Below are 21,283 nucleotides of genomic sequence, written 5' to 3'. Positions count from 1 at the left end.
ACCTCGCTGTTGCTCAACCTTGTTCCTGTCAGCACTGGGCTCATATCAACAAAGGATGACTACCCTGGGGCAGTATGGTGCGTGCGTGCGTGTGTGTGTGTGTGTGCGCGTGTGTGTGTGTTTTAATCCACAAGGTAACCTTCAGTACTTCCCATATACCCAAGGATCTCAACCTAGGCTATAGCAATGAATATTGTGACTTCGGTCCCTAACTGCTGCCTGGAAGTTCTGAGTTCTCAAGTGCCTCTAGTCCTCCACAGGATACAGTGCCTGTTGCCTATATTCCTACTGGCATGCCCCACAATCCATCTTAGACCCTATCCCTGGAGTGCACCCTGTACCTCAGTTTCCCCAGGTCTGCCAACAGTGGCATGACCATCTTGCTCCTCCTCTGTTGCACTGTCTTCCTTCCTTCCTTCCTTCCCTCTTTCCAACTGAACTCTCGTTTTTCCTCTCTCCCTAGTGCTTGTACGGCTGCTATGTCCATTCCTCCATCATCCCCACTTTCCACCGGAGGTGCTACTGGCTCCTTCAGGTAGGTGGCTGGGACTGGATTCTTCTTGCGTCGCCGGTGCTCGGGAAGGGCCCATGGAGGGTGCTGAGGGGGCATGGGGCTCCTGCGTGTGACAGCAACTTTGGGCTGAAAGCCCTGGTCCTAGCTTTCAGCAGTGTGTGCCAAGGCTCTTTGGTGACTGGTCTGATTGTGAGGTTCCAGGAAAGAGGTAGAGAGACCTCGTGGCCAGGGTACACCTTGTTCATCCAGGGAGAAAATGAGTAGATGCCTTGGGGCACCAAGGTCCCTGGCTGCCTGTTGATGAAGATTAATAAGAGGTGTCTGCCCTCACTATAAAATTCCTCTTGACTACAAACCAGACATTCATTTGCTCTCTTGGTTAGTCAGAAGGCACATGTGGAAAACATGTTTCCAGGGGTGTTTTAGGTGCAGTGGGATTGACTGGGATGCTGCTGGGGTGGAGCAGGTCATGACTCCTTGGGAAGGATTCCAATCCTGTGGTTGATTTGTGATGCCTGCCTTAAAGACAGAGGTGAGTGGAAGCATCTGCCAAACTTGCGGAGAGTAGCTTCTGTCCATGGTGGTGGCTAGACAGCCTCTGTGGTCATGGATAAAGAAAGCTTAAGTCTCTTGTACAGCTAAGCAGCCTTTGTTCGTGGTGCTGGATCGATGGCCTCTGTCCGTGGTGCTGGATAGACAGCCTCTGTCCGTGGTGCTGGATATATAGCTTCTGTCGATTGTGCCGTATAGACAGCTCTGTCCAAGTTGATGGCTAGACAACCCCTGAGGTTATGGGTAAACAGATTACACCTGTGGTGCAGCTAGGTAGCCTCTGTCCGTGGTGCTAGATAGCAGCCTCTGCCGGCGGCGCTGACTTGGCAGACGCTGTCCATGGTGCTAGATGGGCAGCCTCTGTCCGTGGTGCTCGCTAGATAGACTCTGTCCGTGGTTCTGAATATGCAGCCTTCGTTTGTGGTGTTAGCACAGCAGAGCTAAACAGAGGCTACCTAGCCTCTTACTAGAAGTCCTGGAGTGTATGGTACTGTGAGGGGTGTAGGACTGAGGATTTATCCAGTGGGACTGAACCTGTGTCTCTTCCCAAGTTAGCCCTCTGTTATACAAAGTCTCCTCGTAATACCCAACACAGTGGACCTGTCACCATTCCCCTTACAAGAAATTTTGCCCTACTTCCTCTGTCCAGGAGCTGCAGCTGGAGAACGCATTGTTGTGGTTCCACTGTCTTTGCCTGCTCCTGTTCAAGCTATCAAGTACATGGGGTTTGGTGGCCCAAAGGACCTGTGGGTCCTAACTGAGGGGAAACTGACAGAGGGAAAACAACTGACAAGCATCAGCCCATGTATGTAGAAAAAAGAGCCTCAAAGATAACCAAGCACAGAGAGGCCACTGTTTCCATGGAGAATGGCCTGGAAGGTGTCCATGGGCTTGGAGCAGTCTGGATAGGGAGGCCAAGGTCCAGCCATGTTGGAGCCCTACTACCCTGGTTCCCAGCTGTAGCCACCAGCCCTTCTGTTCTCTCCCAGTTCTCAGGATTGTCTGTGGCTTGGTACATTCCTTAGGGAATGACATCCTGCTTGACCAGATGTTCTGCTCCTTTGTCAGTTTTCCTGCCTCTGCGTCCCTTGGAGGCTGATGTAGGAGTGTCTATTTTTCTAATGTCTCAGAGCTGTGTCATTTTGAGGGTGGTTTATGTAGTCATGGAGTGCTACTTTGGTTAGGAGAAAATGCTCCGAAGATTCTAAGCCATCAGGCGAGAGTTTCCTCACTAGAAAACTGGCAGCTGAGTGTGGGGACTCTGCTTTGAGGGCAGTGCTCTGGCCTGGCTAGGACATGATCATGGTTCCCCGGTTCAGGTGCTGGGTTCCAGAAACTTCATTTACTCCAAGCATCCTGTGGCTTTTGGAAACTCCTTCCTAGACGATACGCCTGGGGTGGTTCTTGTGCTTGTGTCTACCTTGTCATACTTGAGCTGACAGGAAGTTGGAGACTCCAACCCAACCTGCACCAAAGATCAGTGCGACAGGATCAACCTGGATGTTCTGGACATCTTTATTTCCCATCCCATGCCAGGGAGAATTGTTGCCCACATTCCTCACCTCTGGGTCTTCAAACACAGCTCTTCCTATGATCAAAGTGACAGCATGCGGGGCTGCATCCTGATCTAGGCACTGCAGAAATCCCTGAAGTGGGGTGCCCAGAGTGTAATCACCTTCCCCAGTCAGACCAAGTGACAAGAAGTTAGGGAGCTTACGCCAAAGCAATTAGTTCAAGCCATGTCCTGTCCAGTCTAAACCAGGCATTCCAACAGCAGCTGGTGCTGCTCAGAGTGGTTTGTTCTAGTGCTAGAACACTCAGACTATGACAACATGCTCAGGTTTAATTTCTCTGCTATTAAAGAAGATGCCCAGATACAATTTGGCCTGGGTTTGCCTCCCATACCAAGCACCATGAAAGAGGATTGGTGGCTGTGAAGGTGTGGGGGCAGGGCCCCATGAGAGCTAAGAAAGGTAACTGATGGACAGGATGACAGGCCCTGGGGAGGTGCTGAAGAAGAAGCCTGGTAATCCAGGAGCATACAGCCCACCATCTGCTGAGTAACATGACTGAAGCAAGACAGCCTTCTGGAAAGGGTGGGACTTTCAGTAGGAAGCCTCTGGATAAAGGCTATTCTTCAAGGAATCCCCTACCACTGGCCACTGTGGCTTCAGCTCAGTCACCAGCTCCTGTTCATAGCCAAGGCTCAATTCTATCCTTGAATATCTTCCAGAAGAGGCTACCTTAAAGACATTTAGCAAAACGGGGCCTCTGCTCTACACTCAGAGAAATCTGCTGGGAACTCTTTACTCATGGTGGAGCTCCCCAACAGAGGAACTCCCCACCTTTGTTTCCCTCTGTGCCAAGCACAGAACCTTGACCAAGGCAGGGCAGGGGTCAACAAGTCCAAAAGGTCACAACTTAACTGAACAAATCCCCCCAATGGCAGCGCTGAGCAAACCAAAGACCAATGGCAGGAGCATGGAGTCAGCGCCAAGATGCGGAGGGTCAACCTGAGTCATATGGAGTTAGAATTTTTGAGCCACCTGACTTTCTTCTGGGGTGCTGCTTTCTGTTCATCTATGTGTATCATTTTCTCCCCTTCTTCATTGCTAGGGAAGGTTCTACTATAATTCAGCCTAAGACACAAGCAAGCAAGCCCTAGAATGTAGGGTGCTGGATCCTGGTTAGCTCACAGGTCATTGCCGTGACTGACGGGTACCAGTGCTGTGGGAGACACTGGGCATCTCATGTGTGCTGCAGAGGAGGGCCAGTTGTGCCCAAGACAGCATCCCAGGCTGCACTGTGGATCCCAATGGGCTGAAACCCACCCACTTCTCCAACTGGCCAGATCCTGAGATTCAGATAACCTGAAGAAGGTTACCTCTGCAGGAACCACACATACTATCTTTGTTTCACCCTTGGCCTCGGTGTCACAGCCAGCGGGATCACAGGATTCAAGGAGCTCAGTCACTGCATTTTTGGTGGGTCTCTAAGGTCCACAGAGACTAGGGCCAACACTCCAATCACGTATAAGTCAAGTAAGGGGCAGAACAGTGATCTTTTATTCTCTACTCCCACTGTCTGGCATGGTTCTTACTGCGGCTTTCAGGACTGAGCTTTACTAGGGCCAGAAGCAGTGTGGAGGGATAAACAGTTAAACAGAAAGGATCCCCCCTTCAGGACCTCAAGCCTCAGGCTCCCTGGCCTCCATGATCCATCCCTTTGAGCACAGCTTCCCATGAGAACGAGCCCCATTTCTGGCCGCGCTTCCCAGCAGACTGCTGGCTTCTTTGCAAACCATTTCTGCTTCTAATGAGTGTTTTTCTCTTTGCCATTGTTCTCTAAAATGCTTAATGAATGTTTTCTGCACGTAAGGCAGGGGGTGTGCCTCCACACGGCTGCGTGACTGCTCACTCCAACCATGGGGCAGAGGCCGTGAGGAACCTTCCTGGCACACCACAGCCCTGCAAAACAGAGGCCCGTGTGAAGCAGGGACTATGGGGAGTAGAGAAGAGCATAGGACAGGGTGTAGGGATCCCAGTTCACTAAAGAAGAGCTCACATTTCAACTCCAGTCCTGGAAGAGCACTGGATTCTGAGCCCAGGGAGCTGGGTTCTAGTCCTACCTTGTAGCTATACCTATAGCTCTGGTCACCACGGATCCCTGCTTCCTGGCCAGGCAGTCAGCCTTCACTACATGCCCCTTGTTTCAAGGGAGAGGTGCTTCAATCAGTCAGCCACCAGGGGGGCAGAATGAAGCAAGATGTCAAGGTCACCTATGGTCGTCCTCTCTGCCTCTTTGTGAGGTGTCATGATTACCCTTCGAGTACTGGTCATCTTACCCTAGGCCATGAAAGTAGCCCCCAGATGGGAGGACTCCAGGGACTTTTGCTTCAACATGCTGCTTCCTGCCCATCCACTAGGTTCTGCCAACCCTAGCCTCCCAGAAACAGTGGGTATAGGGGCGTAACCATGGTAGTATTATAACAAAATGCCAAAGGTAACTATCTTGTAAGGGAAAAAAAAGGTTTTGTTTTAGTGTCTTGGCTAGGGGTTCTATTGCTGTCAAGAGACACCATGACCGCAGCAACTCTTACAAAGGAAAACGTCTAACTGCGGCTGGCTTGCAGTTTCAGAGGTTTAGTCCATTATCATCGTGGTGGGGAACATGACGGCGTGTAGGCAGCCATGGTGCTGGAGGAGGAGCTGAGAGTTCTATATCTGGATCTGTCGGCAATAGGAAGTGAACTGTCGCACTGGGCTTGAGCATATATGAGACCTCAAAGCCCACCTCCGCAGTGACACACTTCTTCTAACAAGACCACACCTCTAACAAGGCTACTCCCTATGGGCCAAGCATTCACACACATGAGTCTGTGGGGGCCAGACCTATTCAAACCACCGCAGGCTTATGGTCTCAGAGGTTTCCAGTCCCTGATTGCTAAATCCTCTTATTTTGGATATGTGGTAGCACATGACATCATGGTTCAGAGGACACATTTAAATGAACCTGCCCACCTCGTGGAAGCTTGGGAGGAAAGAGAGAGGGGGGAGGGGCTCAGGTCCCCATATACATATTCCCAGTGACCTCCATGGGCTTCATCTCCCTAACTTTCTGCCACCTCACAGTGCCACAGACTGAGGACCATGACTTTGAAGCACACGTTCTCTGGGGACATTGCGGATGCAAGTCATATGAGGCAGTGATCTCTGGGAAAGCATAGCAATGGACCAGGTGATCTGGAAGGACTTTCTGGAAGGGAAGTGAGTCCATAGTTCAGAGATGGGGGAGAAAGTGTGGGAAGGATAGCCTCACAAGCCCTTTAGACATGAGGCAGGCGAGAGAGGCGGATGTGGGCACCTGCCCAGTGGTCAGTGGAGTTAATATTTTCTGCAGGAGTAAGGCAGATGATAACCTGGTTGCTTAAAGTTCCCAGATCCACACGCCTGGCCCAAAGCTGTCCGGTAAGAGGCCCCAGGAAGGGCCAGCTTGGTATGGCAGCCAAGCCAGGAGGTTTGAGGTAGAGTATAAGAGAGAGGCCTGGGATTTGCTATCTCTGCTTCACACTCAAAGCAAATCAGGCTAGGAGGGACCTGGATAGGGTACCAGAGCAAAGCCACTGTGAGGAATTGGGGCCAGGAGTCCCAGAACTCCGGAGGCTGAGAGAAGATGGGCCATAGAGTGCAGGGAGCGTTCGAGGCCAGCCTGGACAGTGTAGCAATGCCCCGATCATTACAAACAGAAACAATGACACTCTGTGAAAGATTCTCCAGGGCCATCCAGTAGCCCTTGTCATCATCTTCGTCATTGTCACTGAGTTTACAACCTCATTCATGGCAGTCCTTGTGCTTCTGAGCACTTTGTGGTTCTCACCAGGCTGGTGCGTTGTTAGCACTGTGTAGAAGGGAGTTTGGGAGTGAGTGCTCCAGGCATGTGATGAAGGAGGCCTGAGCTTGGTACGCTGGAGGCATGCTAGTCCCAAACCAGGCATCAGCTCACCCCAGGAGCCTCCAACTGAGGTATCCCTGCTCAGGGAGAAGGACTGGCTCTTTAGGGAGGACAAAAGTCTGTAGGGTGCCCTGCAGGAGAAAGGGGATACAGGCACCATGATGCAGGGGCACTGTGGGAAGAGTGAGGAACGTGGTTCTTTAGCCCCAGCAGGAAAGACAGTGGCCAAAGGCAGAGAGGCTCCGTCCAGTCTGGAAGAGTGCAGTCCAGGGGTGACTAGCTCAAAGCAAAGCCAAGTGGGTAACCCATCCAGGAATCTTTCACCTGGGAGACCAGAATAGACACACGGTACATGGCAGAGGGGCAGGGGCAGGAAGGATGGCACTGGCACAGATCATTCTCGAGATGCTTTCTAACAGCAACTTTATTCTAAAGAGCAGCTTTTCCAACTTTCTCCATTTAATGTCCCTTGAATAACGTGATCGGGGGATTAGGTAGAAACCAGGAATTTACGGTGCTATGCAAAAGAAAAAGGAAAAAAAAAAGTTCAATCCCATTAAGATTTCAGGACCCTGGCCAAGGCTGCGGAACGGAGTGGTAGTATTTCCTCCCCTGATGTCTTCACTTGATTGCGATTTATGATGCCAAGGCCATGGCTGTACCCACCTAAAGCTTCCAGAAAATATGGCAGGCTCCCAAAGCCAGCTATTAGCCTTTCTGAGGAATGTCACTGGGCATTTTCCAGATTCCCCCATCCTTTCTTCTGGGGACAGGAGAGATGGGGGAATGTCTGACTGGCTCTTTCCACGGGTCCCTTTTTATGGGTGGTGTTCAGGTGGTCATGTCCCGCCTCGCCTTCACCTTGTAGTTTGCCAAATTTGCTGGTGCCGCCAGAGCCCTCTGGAGCCACGGGACACTCTGCTACCACCTAATGGACAGCGAGGGTACTGGGGATAAGACAGTCAAGTTTGAATTCAACCCCACTCTCGCTAGCCTGGGATTCTGGCTGAGTGAACTGAATGTAGGGTGTGTGTGTGTGTGTGTGTGTGTGTGTGTGTGTGTGTGTACAGGCATTTAATTCTCACTATGAGGAAGGTCAGAGGTCAGACCTACAAAGGTCCTGCTGTCATGTTTGGCAGGCTGTTTGAAGTCACCTTCCAGTGAAGACTGCTTTTACCCCCAACAGGCTGGGCGGTCTCTAAGAGAGAGTCTCTTCATGAGCGAAATTTAAAGTCTCTTAGACGTCACCATGTGATCATAGGCCCCAGAGTCTGGTTTGTCCCACAGCCTTGGGCAAGGATTCCTCCTGTGGTCACATGAGCTAGAGCCGCTGCGTGCCGTCAGTTGGTCTCCTGTCCCCTCACGCACCCAAGTCTCCTTTGCTCCATGTCCCACTGTGAGAGAACCACACTGTCCCTTATCCCGACATGCAAACTCTCCTTTGTTCTTCAGCCCTGAAAGGACTGGGCTGCCCTGGCGAGTTAGAATGCAGAGGCAGGATGAAGCTGCCAGGGCTGCGGTCCCTTGGAGACGGAATTATTAATTAGTCTTATTATCCACAATGTGTCAGTCTCTTAATCCTCGGGTCTGCAGAGGGGTTTGTGTCTCCACAGTGCGTGGTGTCAGCTCGGCTAAGCAATTGCTTTTAATATAAAGGCAGAACAATGGGCTCTAGAGTTCAGTTACTATCTTTATCTATCGAGCCAACAATTCCTGCCCCCCCCCCTTTTGCAGAACACCCTTCAAAGGCAAGGAGAATGCCAAAGCGGCTTAATTTCCTGGCTAGATGGCTTATAATGCGGGCTTTGTCTAATTATCCCGCTCATGTAATCTTGAGCTGACGTCCTGTCCGTAATATCCGCATCTTCTTTAGAGCCAAAGGGAAACTGTGACTCTGATCCTCAAAGCACCAGACGAAAGTTGGCCTCGAGGAAACACTTACGGTGTCGCCTCTGAAGAAGCTCAAAGGACCAAGAGATAAAATCTGCGGCATCTGTGTCATGCTTCACGTGTGACGACTGTCAGCAACTCGCTTAGGCCTCTAGCCATGCCCCGGCAGGTGACACCAGCCTTTGTGGGACAGTCCTAGATCGAGCGTGAACAAGGAGGTCCCGTGATCTGCATCACCACCTCATTTGTCCCTTAGTGTTAGTGGCTGTCAGAATGTAGGACTGAGACATGCTACATACTGCAGACTTGTGGCAGATGGCTTTATGCAGGAGTGTGCAGGTATATACATGTATGCATAAATACACAGGTATGCATGCATACGCAGATAATTTTAAATATGCACGTGTATGTACAGGTGCGTACAGGTGTACATGTGTATACAAATATCTAGATGTGTGCATAGGCATACACATATACACATGTTCACAGGTGTGTGCAGATATGTACTTATGTGCACATATGATCATGGGTATGCACAGGTGTTTACATGTATACACACATGATCTTAGGCGCTCATAGAGGTGCATAGGTGTATATGTCTTCTAACATTGTCAGTTAGAAAGAAATGAGCTTCTCCTGAGCCCTTTCTGCTGGGAGGTGTGTGGCTCTGGGCTCAACTGTGTGCTCCAAGATTAATGGCACCAGGAGTATGAACTTCTAACCTATGTGACTATAAGCTGTGTGTGCCCCACCCCAAACTGCAGCTTCAAGCCCAGGCTGGCCATCAGAACACATTCAAGCTCTAAAGGGCTTCAGAATTTCGGTAGATTGAGTGAGCCCCGGGGAGTCCCCATGGACACAGCAGCCTTGCTAGTAGGAGGCTGAGAGGGACTTTGGCTTAGCCATGGGAACTGTACCAGCATCCACTGCTCTCCCGCTGCATCTCCAGTTCAGCCTCTCTGATTCTAAAGCATTTCTTCCCCCAAGGCTGATGAGAGGCTGCATCTTGCTGGATGTAGCCCTGGACTAGAAGAGAGAGACCGTGCCTCTCTACTGTCTCCTGGTGAATTTAGGACATTCCACCTGTACAAGCTCCAGGGGACAGAGCCTGGAGCCAGTAGCCTCACCTGGGAGCTGCAGCTGGAATGGGTTTTACACTGCCCTGGGTCCTGCATGATCAAAATATCACTAGATCCCTGGCCCTTGGGTAGACAGCCTTGGGAGCCCTATCTCCCTGCTCTGAGGCTAACCCTGCCCTCCACAGGTATTAATTGATCTCAAGTGCTGACTGACAAGCTGCGAACCCCAGCATTCGCTGTGGGCCTCAACGAGGCTGGCAAAGAGATAAAAACAGCTCTCGACAGACTACAGACTCTGTGTGCCAGGCTTGTATCAGCTCTAGCAGGGTACAGTACCAGGTCCATATGGTCACTAAGCCCCCAGCTTCCAGCCAGACTCATTTGTGAAAACATGAGCAATTCCTTAGAAGGGATCTTGGAAAAGGGTCTCTAGGATGCACCCCAGGAGCTGGGATTTCTAGCTCCCCTCAGAGTGAGAGGTCCTTGGCAGCCACACTGAACTAATTCTGATCCTGCATCTAGAAACACACAACGCTGTGTCACTCCAGGCTGTTTCTTTGCCCATAGGATGTTGTGAAAGAGACAGCACAGGATGGGACAGAGACAAGCTGCAGGCTGTAATGTCGCTGCTGTCCCTGTGGGAGTCCTGATGTTATAGATCTGGGCTGTAACCTTCAGCTTGGCCACAAAGAGCCTGGATCCTAAGTCCTTTCCTCCCCAATGGTCTCCAGAGCTTCTCATTCTGTTCCTACTAGATGCTTCCCACTTCACAGCTGATGCCCTTGCCGGGCCTGAGTGCCTTCTCACCATGTGCCTTTCCAGATAACCCTAGGAGTGTCCACAAAGCAGTCAAGGTAACCTAAGAGCAACCCCCAGAACAGCCCAGGTAACCCAAGAGTGTCCCCAGAGCAGCCCAGCTAAACTAAGAGTGTCCCCAGAGCAGCCCAGCCAACTCTAGGAGCAGGCCAGGCCCCTCTCTAACACCTTCTAGGATGCTGAGATGGTGAAAATCTGCCATCACTGTTCTCCAGCTGCCATCCACGTGGCCAGCACCCACTGTGTCCTCCCTGCATCTTGGTATCTCACACAGAATCAGCCTCAGTGCATCCGCGAGGCAACTACAATGTACCACTTGTGACAACATCCCCATGGCAGCTGCCTCTCAGGACACTGTCACTGGTCCAGGAGAAGGGGAAGTGGCCCGTACCCAATCCTCTGATGAGACAGGAGTCCCATGGGCTGTCACTGTTCCAGGCTTTCTGACACCCTACCACTCCCCACTCCCTAAAAGCAGCTGCTTTCCTTACAGAGAGGGTTCCAGCCAGCACCTCTTCTGCTACAGCCACTACACTGAAAATTAAGTGGTGCAGCAGCCTGGGTCCAGGTGTAGAGGAGGGAGAGGCCAGGCCCTTGGATGCATAGATGCTGACTTTCTTTTCACAGTTGTCTGCAGGACCTACGACTGCTGGGATCCTGTGATGCTCTGGACGTCACATGGGATTGCCACCTTGAGTCAGAGGCACAGCTTTCAATCCATGCTACACATACATACAGCAACCAGGCCAGGCAGGCGGTCTCTTTTTCCCGGGGGTGTTTCAGCACTGTTGACAGTACCCTTCACAAACTAGCTGCCCAGCACCTTGCTTTACAGAGGAAAACCATCACCCAGCGAGGTCCCCACTTCCCTGGGAATGCCCAGTGACTTGGCAGAGGAGCTGGACAGAAACCCTGTTTTCTAAACACTAGGCCAGGCGTCTTTCTGGGATGCCCCTCTACACACAGACTGTGTGAGCCGCAGCATTTTTAACATTCCGGGCTGGCTTCCCAGGACGCCCCAGCATGCAATTCAGCCGCCAGCCGCTGGTGTCTGATCAGAGAATGCAAGCTCACAACATTAGCCCGAGTCGAGCTTAATTAGATAAAGGATCATTCTGCTGCCAGCAGCATCGCGTTCTTTCCCAGCTCCAGGAAGGATGCCTGAGTTCAGCTGCTGTTTGGGATGAAGGCAGCCGCTCTTCAGAAGATAGGCACCTGCCCCTCTGCTGGTGAGGCGGATGGAGAGGGCCAGATTTTGTCCTGTGGAGCATGGGCTGTGCTGGCAAGTGACCAGCTAGCAGATCTCTAGGAGAAAGCAAAAATGAATGCCTACTTTGGTGGTTCCCAGTTTCCATGCTGCTGACTCAGAGCTTCCGGTGGGGTACCCAGTTTGTAGCATTCCCCAGACCTCAGCAGGCAGCTCCTGAGAGCCAGGTACCAGGGAGACCGGCTCCAACATACTGCAGCGTCATCCCAGACTGGAGGAGGTTCATGTTATGTCCAATGTCTGAGGACTTGCTTGAGCCTCTCTGCCCCTTCCCTGTGACCAGTGACACTTGTACCTCGGGAAATGAAAGGCAGACTCTGTTTTGAGTCCCATGGGAATGAGTAACCCAACACCATGCAGAGAGCTGAGATCTGGGTGTTGGGGAATTGGGGAATCAGAGTCCCCCTATCTTACTGGGCTCAGTGTCCCTAGACCTTAGGACTTGGCTTAGACTCCCAGGGTATGTCAGGCTCCTGCCCCTCACCTCCAGCCTTCAGTCCCCTCTTCCCATGCCTTGGAGGACCACAGTCGACCTTATGTGAGGTTATGGCAATGCTGCCATGGGACTTCCCTCCCTGAGTTGTTCCCACCCCCACTGCTATCACCAAGCCCCCCACACACACACACTGAGAGGACAAGCTGAGGCAGTTGCCCCCCTATCCAAGCTGCCCTTGGGAGAGGAGCAGGAGGAAAGGCCACCCTGCTGATCTTCAAAGCATGCCCAAGCACAGGTGTGAAACCCAACTCTACCCCTTATTTTTTGGAAAAGTAGCTTAATTTCTTCATATCCTGGTTTCCCTGGCTGCTCAGTAGAGATGCTAACAGTGTTGTCGAGAGGGGAAAAGCCCTAACACACAAAGCGCATAGCATGACTGTGGTATAGAGTTAGCGCTTCAAAACCCAGATGCCTGGAACAGCAGTGTTGCACACGCATGTACATACATCACTTAGTATGTGCATCACACATGTGCATGTACTACATGTGTGAATATGTACAGGATACACATGAACATGTATACATACAAGTATGCCTGACATGCATATATTTAGCATATTACATGTATATGCATCATGTATACACATGAGCATACGTGTACGTGTGCATGTATAATATATTTGTGTATGCATATGCGTGCACATACATGTATAGTGTTTACATACATACATATGCCCTGCTACTCCCAGCACCCTGTGAGCACGGACACTAGAAAGACACACCTTGAGTAGGTCATGGCCACGTGAGCACTGACACTAGGAGGACACACCTTGAGGTCATGGCCACGTGAGCACTGACACTAGAAAGACACACCTTGAGGTCATGGCCACGTGAGCGCTGACACTAGAAAGACACACCTTGAGGTCATGGCCACGTGAGCGCTGACACTAGAAGGACACACCTTGTAGAGGTCTTGGCCACGTGAGCGCTGACACTAGAAGGACACACCTTGAGTAGGTCATGGCCACGTGAGCGCTGACACTAGAAGGACACACCTTGAGTAGGTCATGGCCACGTGAGCGCTGACACTAGAAGGACACACCTTGAGTAGGTCATGGCCACGTGAGCGCTGACACTAGAAGGACACACCTTGCGGAGGTCATGGCCACGTGAGCGCTGACACTAGGAGGACACACCTTGAGGTCATGGCCACGTGAGCGCTGACACTAGAAGGACACACCTTGTAGAGGTCTTGGCCATGTGAACTCCTTCTGCTAAGCAGGAAAAGGAGGCCTGGAGCAACCATTGCTTCAAGATTATGGTCCAGGCCTAGTATCTTCCCTGGGGGATTCTGCATGCTCTTGAGTGACACTTAGGATCCTTCTTTCTCAGAAACAAGTTGAAAGGATGCAGACACGTGGAAGGCTTGCAGACTTTCCCTACACCTCCCCCCATCCCGGTGCAGATGCCCCTCCCGCTCAGGCCCTCTGCTGATTCCTCTTCATTCCCTGGCTTTCTCATGCAAGCAGAGGATGTCCTGCCTGCCTCTCCAGGGAAGAGAGCCATCAGTGCAAGCAAGCCTGGAGACGAGCAATGGGCTCTTGCTGCTGCTTGCATCGTCTAAGTTAGAAGCCAACCAATTTCCCAAAGGATCGTGGAATGGGAATTCCTCAGTGACACAGACCCAGAAGCTGATGGACTAGAGAGCTGGGGAAAACAAAGCAAGACTGGGTTCTAGGAGCCATGAGGAGGAAGATGCTTGAACCAAAGTCCTCCCCCGTACATCCTTATCATGAATGGGGCTAATCCCTCTCTCTGCCTCCATGGGCTATGGTCAACCTGGCAAAAACATCCTCCAGGATGCCCTTCCTCTTTCTGGACCCCTGAAGCTCCCGGATGTCCTCTTTGGCAGAGGTCAGGAACAAGGGAAGAGCTCTCTGAGTCAAGCCTCCCTCATCAGGCATGTCCTAGGCCCCTGTCTTCTTGTTTTGTCTGCTTATGGCTAAACAACTCTCTGCTGTCTTGCACAACCCCCTACAGACCTTTTCCCACAGGTACCTTTAGAGAAATGAGAAATTTTTCCTGGCCACCTCGGTAGGTATGGCAGGTCAGGTGGGATGCTGCCCCATGGACCTTAACACTGGTATGTCCTGATGACTTCCCACCGTAGACTTTGCTCCCTTTGTTGTCCAATCCTTGCCCTTGGACAAGTTTCGAATGGAGGACCTTCAGCTACTCTATAAATGGGTCCCATAAAGCTTAGCTTGCAACGGCTCTATTAAAGAATTGTATGAAGTTGTCTATGTAGTATGTAGGTACATGTGTAACCTTGGCTCTCTATTCTTGTTCCATATGATCTTACAGAAGCTCCTCTCTTTCCTGGGGCCTCAGTTTCCTCACCTGAAGAAAGAATATTTGACTCAAACAGTGGTATTCCCCCTGACCTGGAAGTTGAAAGACCTCCATGCTCTTGCTTGCTCTTGGCCACCTCTCTTTTCATCCATGTCAGCCTTACCATGGCCAGTGCCTCCTACTACTGCCTGAGGCAGCCCAAGCTTTGCGGGATCTCCCCATGGCAAGTGCCAGACTCTGTGGCCCCCATGCATAGAGGAAAAAATTAAGGCTGTCTCAGTGGTCGGTGGTCTATTCTCCTATTTGTCTCTGTGCCCCATCCTAGAGGCTGAACTTCTGACTCCAGAATGCAGAGAGTGTACACTATAGTACCTTCCAGAGGAACCTAGACAAATCACACCCAAGAGATACTTGGTGGGAAAAAAAGAGCTATCAGCAGCTGATGAAGCTGTGACAACTCTTGTGTATTGGGGATGTGCAAACTGGTTCCCAGAGGGCATAGTGCCAGTCCTGGGATTCTAGAGAAATGTGCTCTTTTGACATCAGTGTATATTAGTAATCAGGCAACATGCCAGGTTCAGGGGACACAGAGATGAGCCAGGCCTGTGGGTGAAGACTCAGATAGGCTCACTCAGGGACCTAGTAAGTGGCAAATCCTTCAGAAATCCAGGATTTCCCCATTTTGTGAATCTATATTTTCATGTGTGCCAGCTCTTTGGAAGTGGGACACACAACTCATTTAACCTCCTGCATCCCAGAAGATGGGGACAATTTCTGCAAGCCTAGATCCAGACAGTGGCCCCCTGGGGCATCCTGTAACTAGGAAGAAGTTGGGATGACATGTCCTCTGTAATCCCCCATACCTGGGCCCCTGAGTAGAAAGAATGACTGGCTACTCAAGTCATCAGCTGGCCTCTGCTGCCCAGTGGATGGGTGACTTACAGCGGCTCCAGGAGGGCACACGGGTCCCAGTGAGCTGCACATGCTTTGGTATTGGTTTCCCAGACAGACTCTGTATGTATCCTGCAAGCAACGCTGTCCCCAACACTGCTCTGCTCAGGTGACCGTGTTCTCCTATAAGAGACTTGGGTGTCCTGGTTAATGTCTCAGAGCACTGTCAGAACAAATGTCTGTTCTTTGCAGCAGTCCCAGAATCAGGTTGACCCTGGTCACACAGATGCTAAGTGTCTTTTGCTACGCTCCTGGCTTCCCGCGGATCTGTGTAGGAACAAGGCACTTAGCCTCGGCAAAGGCTAAACCGTAATTGCTAGGCGTGAGATCTAGAGCCACCCCTCCACTCTGTGAGTGATCCAGGTCATCTGGGGCACTGAGAAACTCTGTTCCCTGTCAGGCTTGAGCTGGAAGGAGCCGCCCTGTAGGGTCTTTCATTCCGGTTGGAGGGCTGTGACCACTTCCTTTAAACTTGGTGACAGATCTTCAGACATGGCCTCAGTTGTTGAAGGTGATACCAGGTGGATATTTTTCCCCAGAGTGATGTGGACAGAACCCCCAAAATGGATTAAAATGTCAGGATCAAGTAGCCAGTGTATTCCCCTTTGTGGCTGCCTCTCCTGAGCTGGCTACGAGAGAACCTCCTGACGCAGTTCTGGTCTACAGATTCAGCCTCTGCCCTAGAGGTATCATTTCTCCAGATCTTTTCTGTTTGCTTTTGTTTAGGACCTTGGTTTGCAAACAACATAATGACGATGACTTGCAGTTAATTTCCAAAATAAAAGGAGACCTTAGTCCAGGTCTCATCTACAGCTCTGTGGTCTTCTAGGGCTGTCCTCGCTTTGTGGCCTATGCCTCCCCCCTTCAGTGCCCCCTGATTACGCTACTTTTGTGTTTCCCCTTACTGCTTTGAAACACCATCCAGGCCAAACTTTCTTACGTGAAGGCCACCAGCAAGCTCTCACACTGGCCTGATATGTCCACAAACAGCTGCAATCACAGGGAGAACACAAATCCCCACAGTTCCTGGGAAAGTCTGAAAAGAGCCCTGGACCCCCAGCTTGGATTCAGACTGTCCACAGAATGGGGGGACTGAACACAGTGGGTGCAAAATGGTTCCAGAATGTTCTTCTGTGCCTACCACCCAGCGTTTCTTTGTGTCATAGAGGGCCGGTCACACACTGTTGTGGTCATTAGTTAATGTATCTGAGTGGGGGTCGGGGAGGGAGAGCTCTAAATAATTACAAGCCCTTCTGTGGATTTTTTTCCTACCGACTAAGGTTAAAATGAATAGTGTTGATCCGCTGCCCAGGCAGTAGGCTTGTTAAAGGAAATGGTATTTAAAATGATTTTTGAGCCAAAGCAATTTGGCTGCTCCAAGGCATCCTTTATCTTTTGCTTTCAAGAGGATAATAATGTTTAAAAACGAAGTCACTCATACAGTTTCCTGTCGGGAAGCCAGGCTGTGATGGGCACCTCCTCCTCTGCTTTGTTTACTTGGTCCATGATGGGAAATGCCAGTCTAATGGGCCCCTCTGCTGAGCCATTGGTTCTCCCACTGCACAAAGTGCTGGGCTGAACTGGGTCCAGCCTGCGCCCAAAGCCTCAGTGGCCACACCGTGAATGTCAGGACACCAGTAGGCATGGTCTGAATAGGACAATCATGGCATTATCCATCTTCAGGGTTGAGAAGTGAGGGAGCCATGTAGGGTGGGAGAGGGCGGGAGAGGCTTCCATTTGGCTAAGGGATGTGTGCCTCCCATGGAGATCATAATGGAGCATCCAGTTGGGATGGTAAAGCAAGGCCTCCTTGACACTGCCCTTATTCCTGTCTTAAAGGCAAGGACCACAGACCTGCCTTTTAAGTGGACTTTTAAGTGGGGTGGGGTAGCCCTGACCTTGCATGTCTATCTGAGTCAGTGCATGTATGTGTATGTGTGAGTGTGTGTATGTATGTGTGAGTGTATGTATGCATGTGTGTGCGCGCGTGTAGTGGGATCTCCATCGAGGCACGAACCTTGAATGTCTGTCTTTGTCAGTGCATGTGTGTGTGCACATGCATGCATGTTTGTACATGGAGCAACCCCCACTCCCCTCGCCGGTCTGCCTGCAACTTCTCTGGTAGGAAGAAAGAATGGCCCATCCCCTAAGCTCTCCCAAAGGTTTGTTCTTCCTGGCTGTGGCTGTGCAGAGCTTATGGTGATGGGATGCATAAAGATCGAGAGGAGATGCCTTCAGCCTTGTGCACTCCCGGAATGCCCTGCTCAGATATTCAAGTGCCCAATGAGCAATGAGCAATATCCATTCTTCGGCTTCCTCCTCCTCTTCACAGAAGCTGGAGAAACAACGCTCAGAGTAGGGAGTGGAGGGGACAGGGGCAGAACTTTTCATGGTGGCAGTAGAAGGGAGATACAGTATCTCCCCATGTTTTAGGACAAGTACACACACACATGCATGCACATGTACACACATGCACACACACACATATGCACTGACTCAGACAGACATGCAAAGTCAATGCTACCCCACCCCACTGCACACACACACACACACATGTGTACACACATGCACGCACATCACACATGTGCAGACCATTGTTGTTCAACCATAGACCCGTGCACTCTCTGAACTCCTAGCACTTGGGAGCAGTGCTTCCCTCCCCAGGAAACTCAGGGGGAAAGATGAGGGTTCTTCCCTGAGAACATAGGATGCTCTCTTTGGTGTTCCTTCTGATGGTACCCCGACCATGAATCCCTTGGACTTCTGCGTGACAAGCGACAGAAGGAAGAGTAGAACTATAAAATGGGGGCATATGGGAGATTGGGGATCTCAGTGCGTGTGCCTTTCACCCAGATTAGGGGTCACACAAGCCTCAGGCCTTTCTCTTCTCTCAGGCTGACCTCACTTGTCCCATCCCAGGGAGTGCTGCTGGCCTGACCACTACAGGCTGAATGGGGGTTTGCCAAGGGCCACTACACCCTGATGTATCTGAAATGCTCACGTATACCTGATTCATTTTGCCTCTGATTGGAGAGGTGGCTTCTGGGTTTCCTTTCGGGAGACGCAAACTTAATGGACTATGACTTTCGCCAGATTTTTTTTTAAAAAAAGAAAAGGCAGCATTAAAAAAGCAACTCGGAATTTCTGTTTGCTCAAGGTGGGAGTGGAGTGTGGAAAGCCTCTGCTTGCTGTTCAGGCCCTAGATTTTCCCGAGAGATTAGTGCACTTGCCTGCCAAGAAGTTAGCTAAAGGAAGCACATTTGCTACAGATGAGAAATATTTCTCCTTTCCTGGGCAGGAGATCCGAGGAAGTTTATCTGAATGCACTGCTCTTGGCAATGTGAGTGATGCAGACCCTGGAGCATCAGATGCCTCAGGGAGTCCCTGAGGAGGAGAAGCCATAGTGGGGTGTCCAGCCATGCTACCATGGTCTGTGGGGATGTGAAGGTCAAAAGAACCAGGTGAAATCCAGAGATGAGTTTGGAAGTGGCGGGCAGATTTCCCAGGGAGCTGTCTCAACATGGAGCAGAGCCTCTGCTTGCCCTCCCTTAGAGGCCCTGGTATTGGGAGCCTCCTAGGCAAGTCTCCATTGAAGAGTAACTCAAACCAACCCTCATCCTACTGACGGACAAGAGAGAAGGGTCCTGGTCTCAAGCCAGTCCCAGAGTGAGTAGCTGTCCAGCCTCCCCCCAAACCTTCTTACAAATTTAGTGGCTGTTGCAATAGAGTGAGAGGTTCAAACTCATAAATGATTGGAACACTTAACAATTATGTCTGCCCCACTGCAGACATTCTCCATCCTCCCGGGAGTCAGAGAAAGACCTGGTGATGGCCAGGAAGTGAGCTGATCGGGCAAGCGGTTGCTTAGCTGTTCTCCCCGTTTGACTTTGCCAGTCATCCTTGCTACATCTGGGTTCACCTGTCCCGACAGTTGGGTTCCTCTTCTGGGTTCTATGTGTGATCAAATTTGGGTCATGGGCGGTGTTGAGGAGGGAGCAGTGCCTTCCTTGTGATGCCAGAACTTGTGTAATCATGTCTTTAGGACCCCCTTTGCCATTCATAAATACACCTTACCTTTGACTGCCAGCCAGCATCCACCCTCCTGGGCATGACAAGGAATGGATCCACCCACAGCTCCTGGAACTGAGGCTTGCCATAGCTCAGTCTAGCCTTTCATTCCTAGGTCTGGTGAGTGTTATACATCCTGGTAAAAATCTTATGTTGACTTCCTTGGCTCCATCCAGGACCTGCCTGTCAGAGAGGTCCTTGTTTGGTTACCAGAAAGCCTATGCCTTTCCACCTGGAGGGCCCTAGGCCTTGTTGAAGCAGGATCAGTCTTGGAGCTCTCAAGGGTAGAAAGCTAATCCTAGATAGACTATAGATTCTAGGAATTTATAGGTAGGCCAAGCTGCGCTTATCTATTTCTGTTTCGTTCGGCACACTCAGGTGGATGAAAACCCCTTTCTCTGCCTCAGATCTGTAAACCACCTCTTCTCTGGTGCCTATAGAAAGCTTTCCGAGTGTCCCCAGGAGCCGAGGGAGGGTTCCCGCAGACTTGGTCACCTGCACATAAAGGGACAGTCAGGGCAAAGTGGCTAACCTCTCCTAGGGTGTCATTCTGAGGTTACCCACGCACAGGTGCAAGCTGCCTGGGATGTCTTTGTGCTCACAGACCAGCTCCTGTGGGGGAAGTCCAGCGGGAGAAGACATGTGAGCCGTGCTAGGCTTCCTGTAGTAGACCAGGCTGAGTGGGACCATGAGCTCGTGATCATCTAGAGTAAGGGGCTCCTCAGGGAGAATCCTGTGTCTAAGCATCTGAGAGTGAACATGTAGCCTAAGGAGCATAGGAAGGAAGCAGAGGCAGGGACAGGTCCCAGTGTTCCGCATGTGCTCATGAACTTGTCCCAACCCAAACATTGGCTGTGTCTGTTTAAACACTGGTCACTGCCAGCACGCTGTCACAACCGCAATAGTGTCTCCCAGGAAGGAGCCACCAGTGTCTCAGTCAGGTCTCACTTGTCTGGTGTCCATCGTGATTAGAGAAAATCTAATCCTGCTCTTCAGAAAACAAAAGCAGGCCAAGAGGACAGCATCCCCACCTGGTCCTGCTGTCCTCTTAAGAGTAGAGTCATGTCATCTGCAGGGCGTGACGTAAACCTGCCATTCAAACTTCCCAAAGAGCAGAGAAAAGAAGCCTTCCTGGCCTCAGACCTACTGCCCAGCTGCTAATTGACTCACACTCTCACCTGGGAGGCTCTGTCTTGAGCATTCAAAGCGACAGATTTCTTTCTTGGCAGTGAAGAGATGTGATAGGCTTGGGAGAGAGGCACAGATGTCAAGTCAGGTTCCAGAAGACTAAGAACCAGGACAAATAGCAGAAGCCACCAGATTCCTTTGAACCTGTGCACATTGGCCCCAAGGCTCTGGACCACATGCTCCCCTGCCTTGTTTCTCAGAATGCCAGGCTCATGACCCAGGACCAGCAGAGGGAAGCGAGCTGCAGCTTCCAGCAAGGTAGTAACTGTATGGTTCCTCCCAGACTGGGAAAGCTGGCAGTGTCCCTATAGAAGATAGTGTTACAAAAGGCTCCACTTGCCAGCCCTTCGGCCACATTGACCAAACACATATACTGCCCTGTTCCATATATACATATATACACACACATAGCCAGAAGCCAGCCGCTTTCTCCTGACACCAGCTTGCCCAGAAAACCAAGCTCGCCCTGTGCGCTCACATCTTCTGAACCTTGCGCTGTCTGGCCAGGAAGAAGAACGAGCCCCGGGTGAGATGGGCCCAGCTCTGTGCCAGTTTCAGGCAGTCCTGGATGAGGCACAGTGTGGTGACAGCCCTGGTCTTGCCTCTCAGCCATGGCTGTTGGCACCCTGAGCTGTAATCCCCGGGAACTCTGTAGCCCCATTCATCTTGCTCCTAGTATGGTTCTGGACCGCTAGTCACATCACAGGGTACCTTCTCCA

The 21,283-nt window shown here is 51.1% G+C and overlaps 1 protein-coding gene across 16 annotated transcripts in view; it reads left to right on the top strand.

Moving 5' to 3' along the window:
- Camta1 (calmodulin binding transcription activator 1) overlaps positions 1 to 21,283 on the top strand; it is an 826,088-nt gene that overhangs the window by 594,046 nt on the left and 210,759 nt on the right. For all 16 annotated transcript variants that reach the window (XR_012907539.1, XR_012907538.1, XR_012907537.1 and 13 more), the window contains one exon: positions 464 to 535. Coding sequence is in view for 11 of the 16 variants with exons in the window: in XM_075946642.1 (XP_075802757.1) it covers positions 464 to 535 (72 nt within the window). In the remaining 5 variants the exon portion in view is untranslated. The remainder of the gene's footprint in view (positions 1 to 463; positions 536 to 21,283) is intronic.

This window comes from Microtus pennsylvanicus, chromosome 13 (assembly GCF_037038515.1).
Source record: "Microtus pennsylvanicus isolate mMicPen1 chromosome 13, mMicPen1.hap1, whole genome shotgun sequence".
Taxonomy (NCBI): Eukaryota; Metazoa; Chordata; class Mammalia; order Rodentia; family Cricetidae; genus Microtus; species Microtus pennsylvanicus.
Note: the sequence above shows the minus strand (reverse complement) of the source record. Positions and strands in the feature narration are given on the sequence as shown.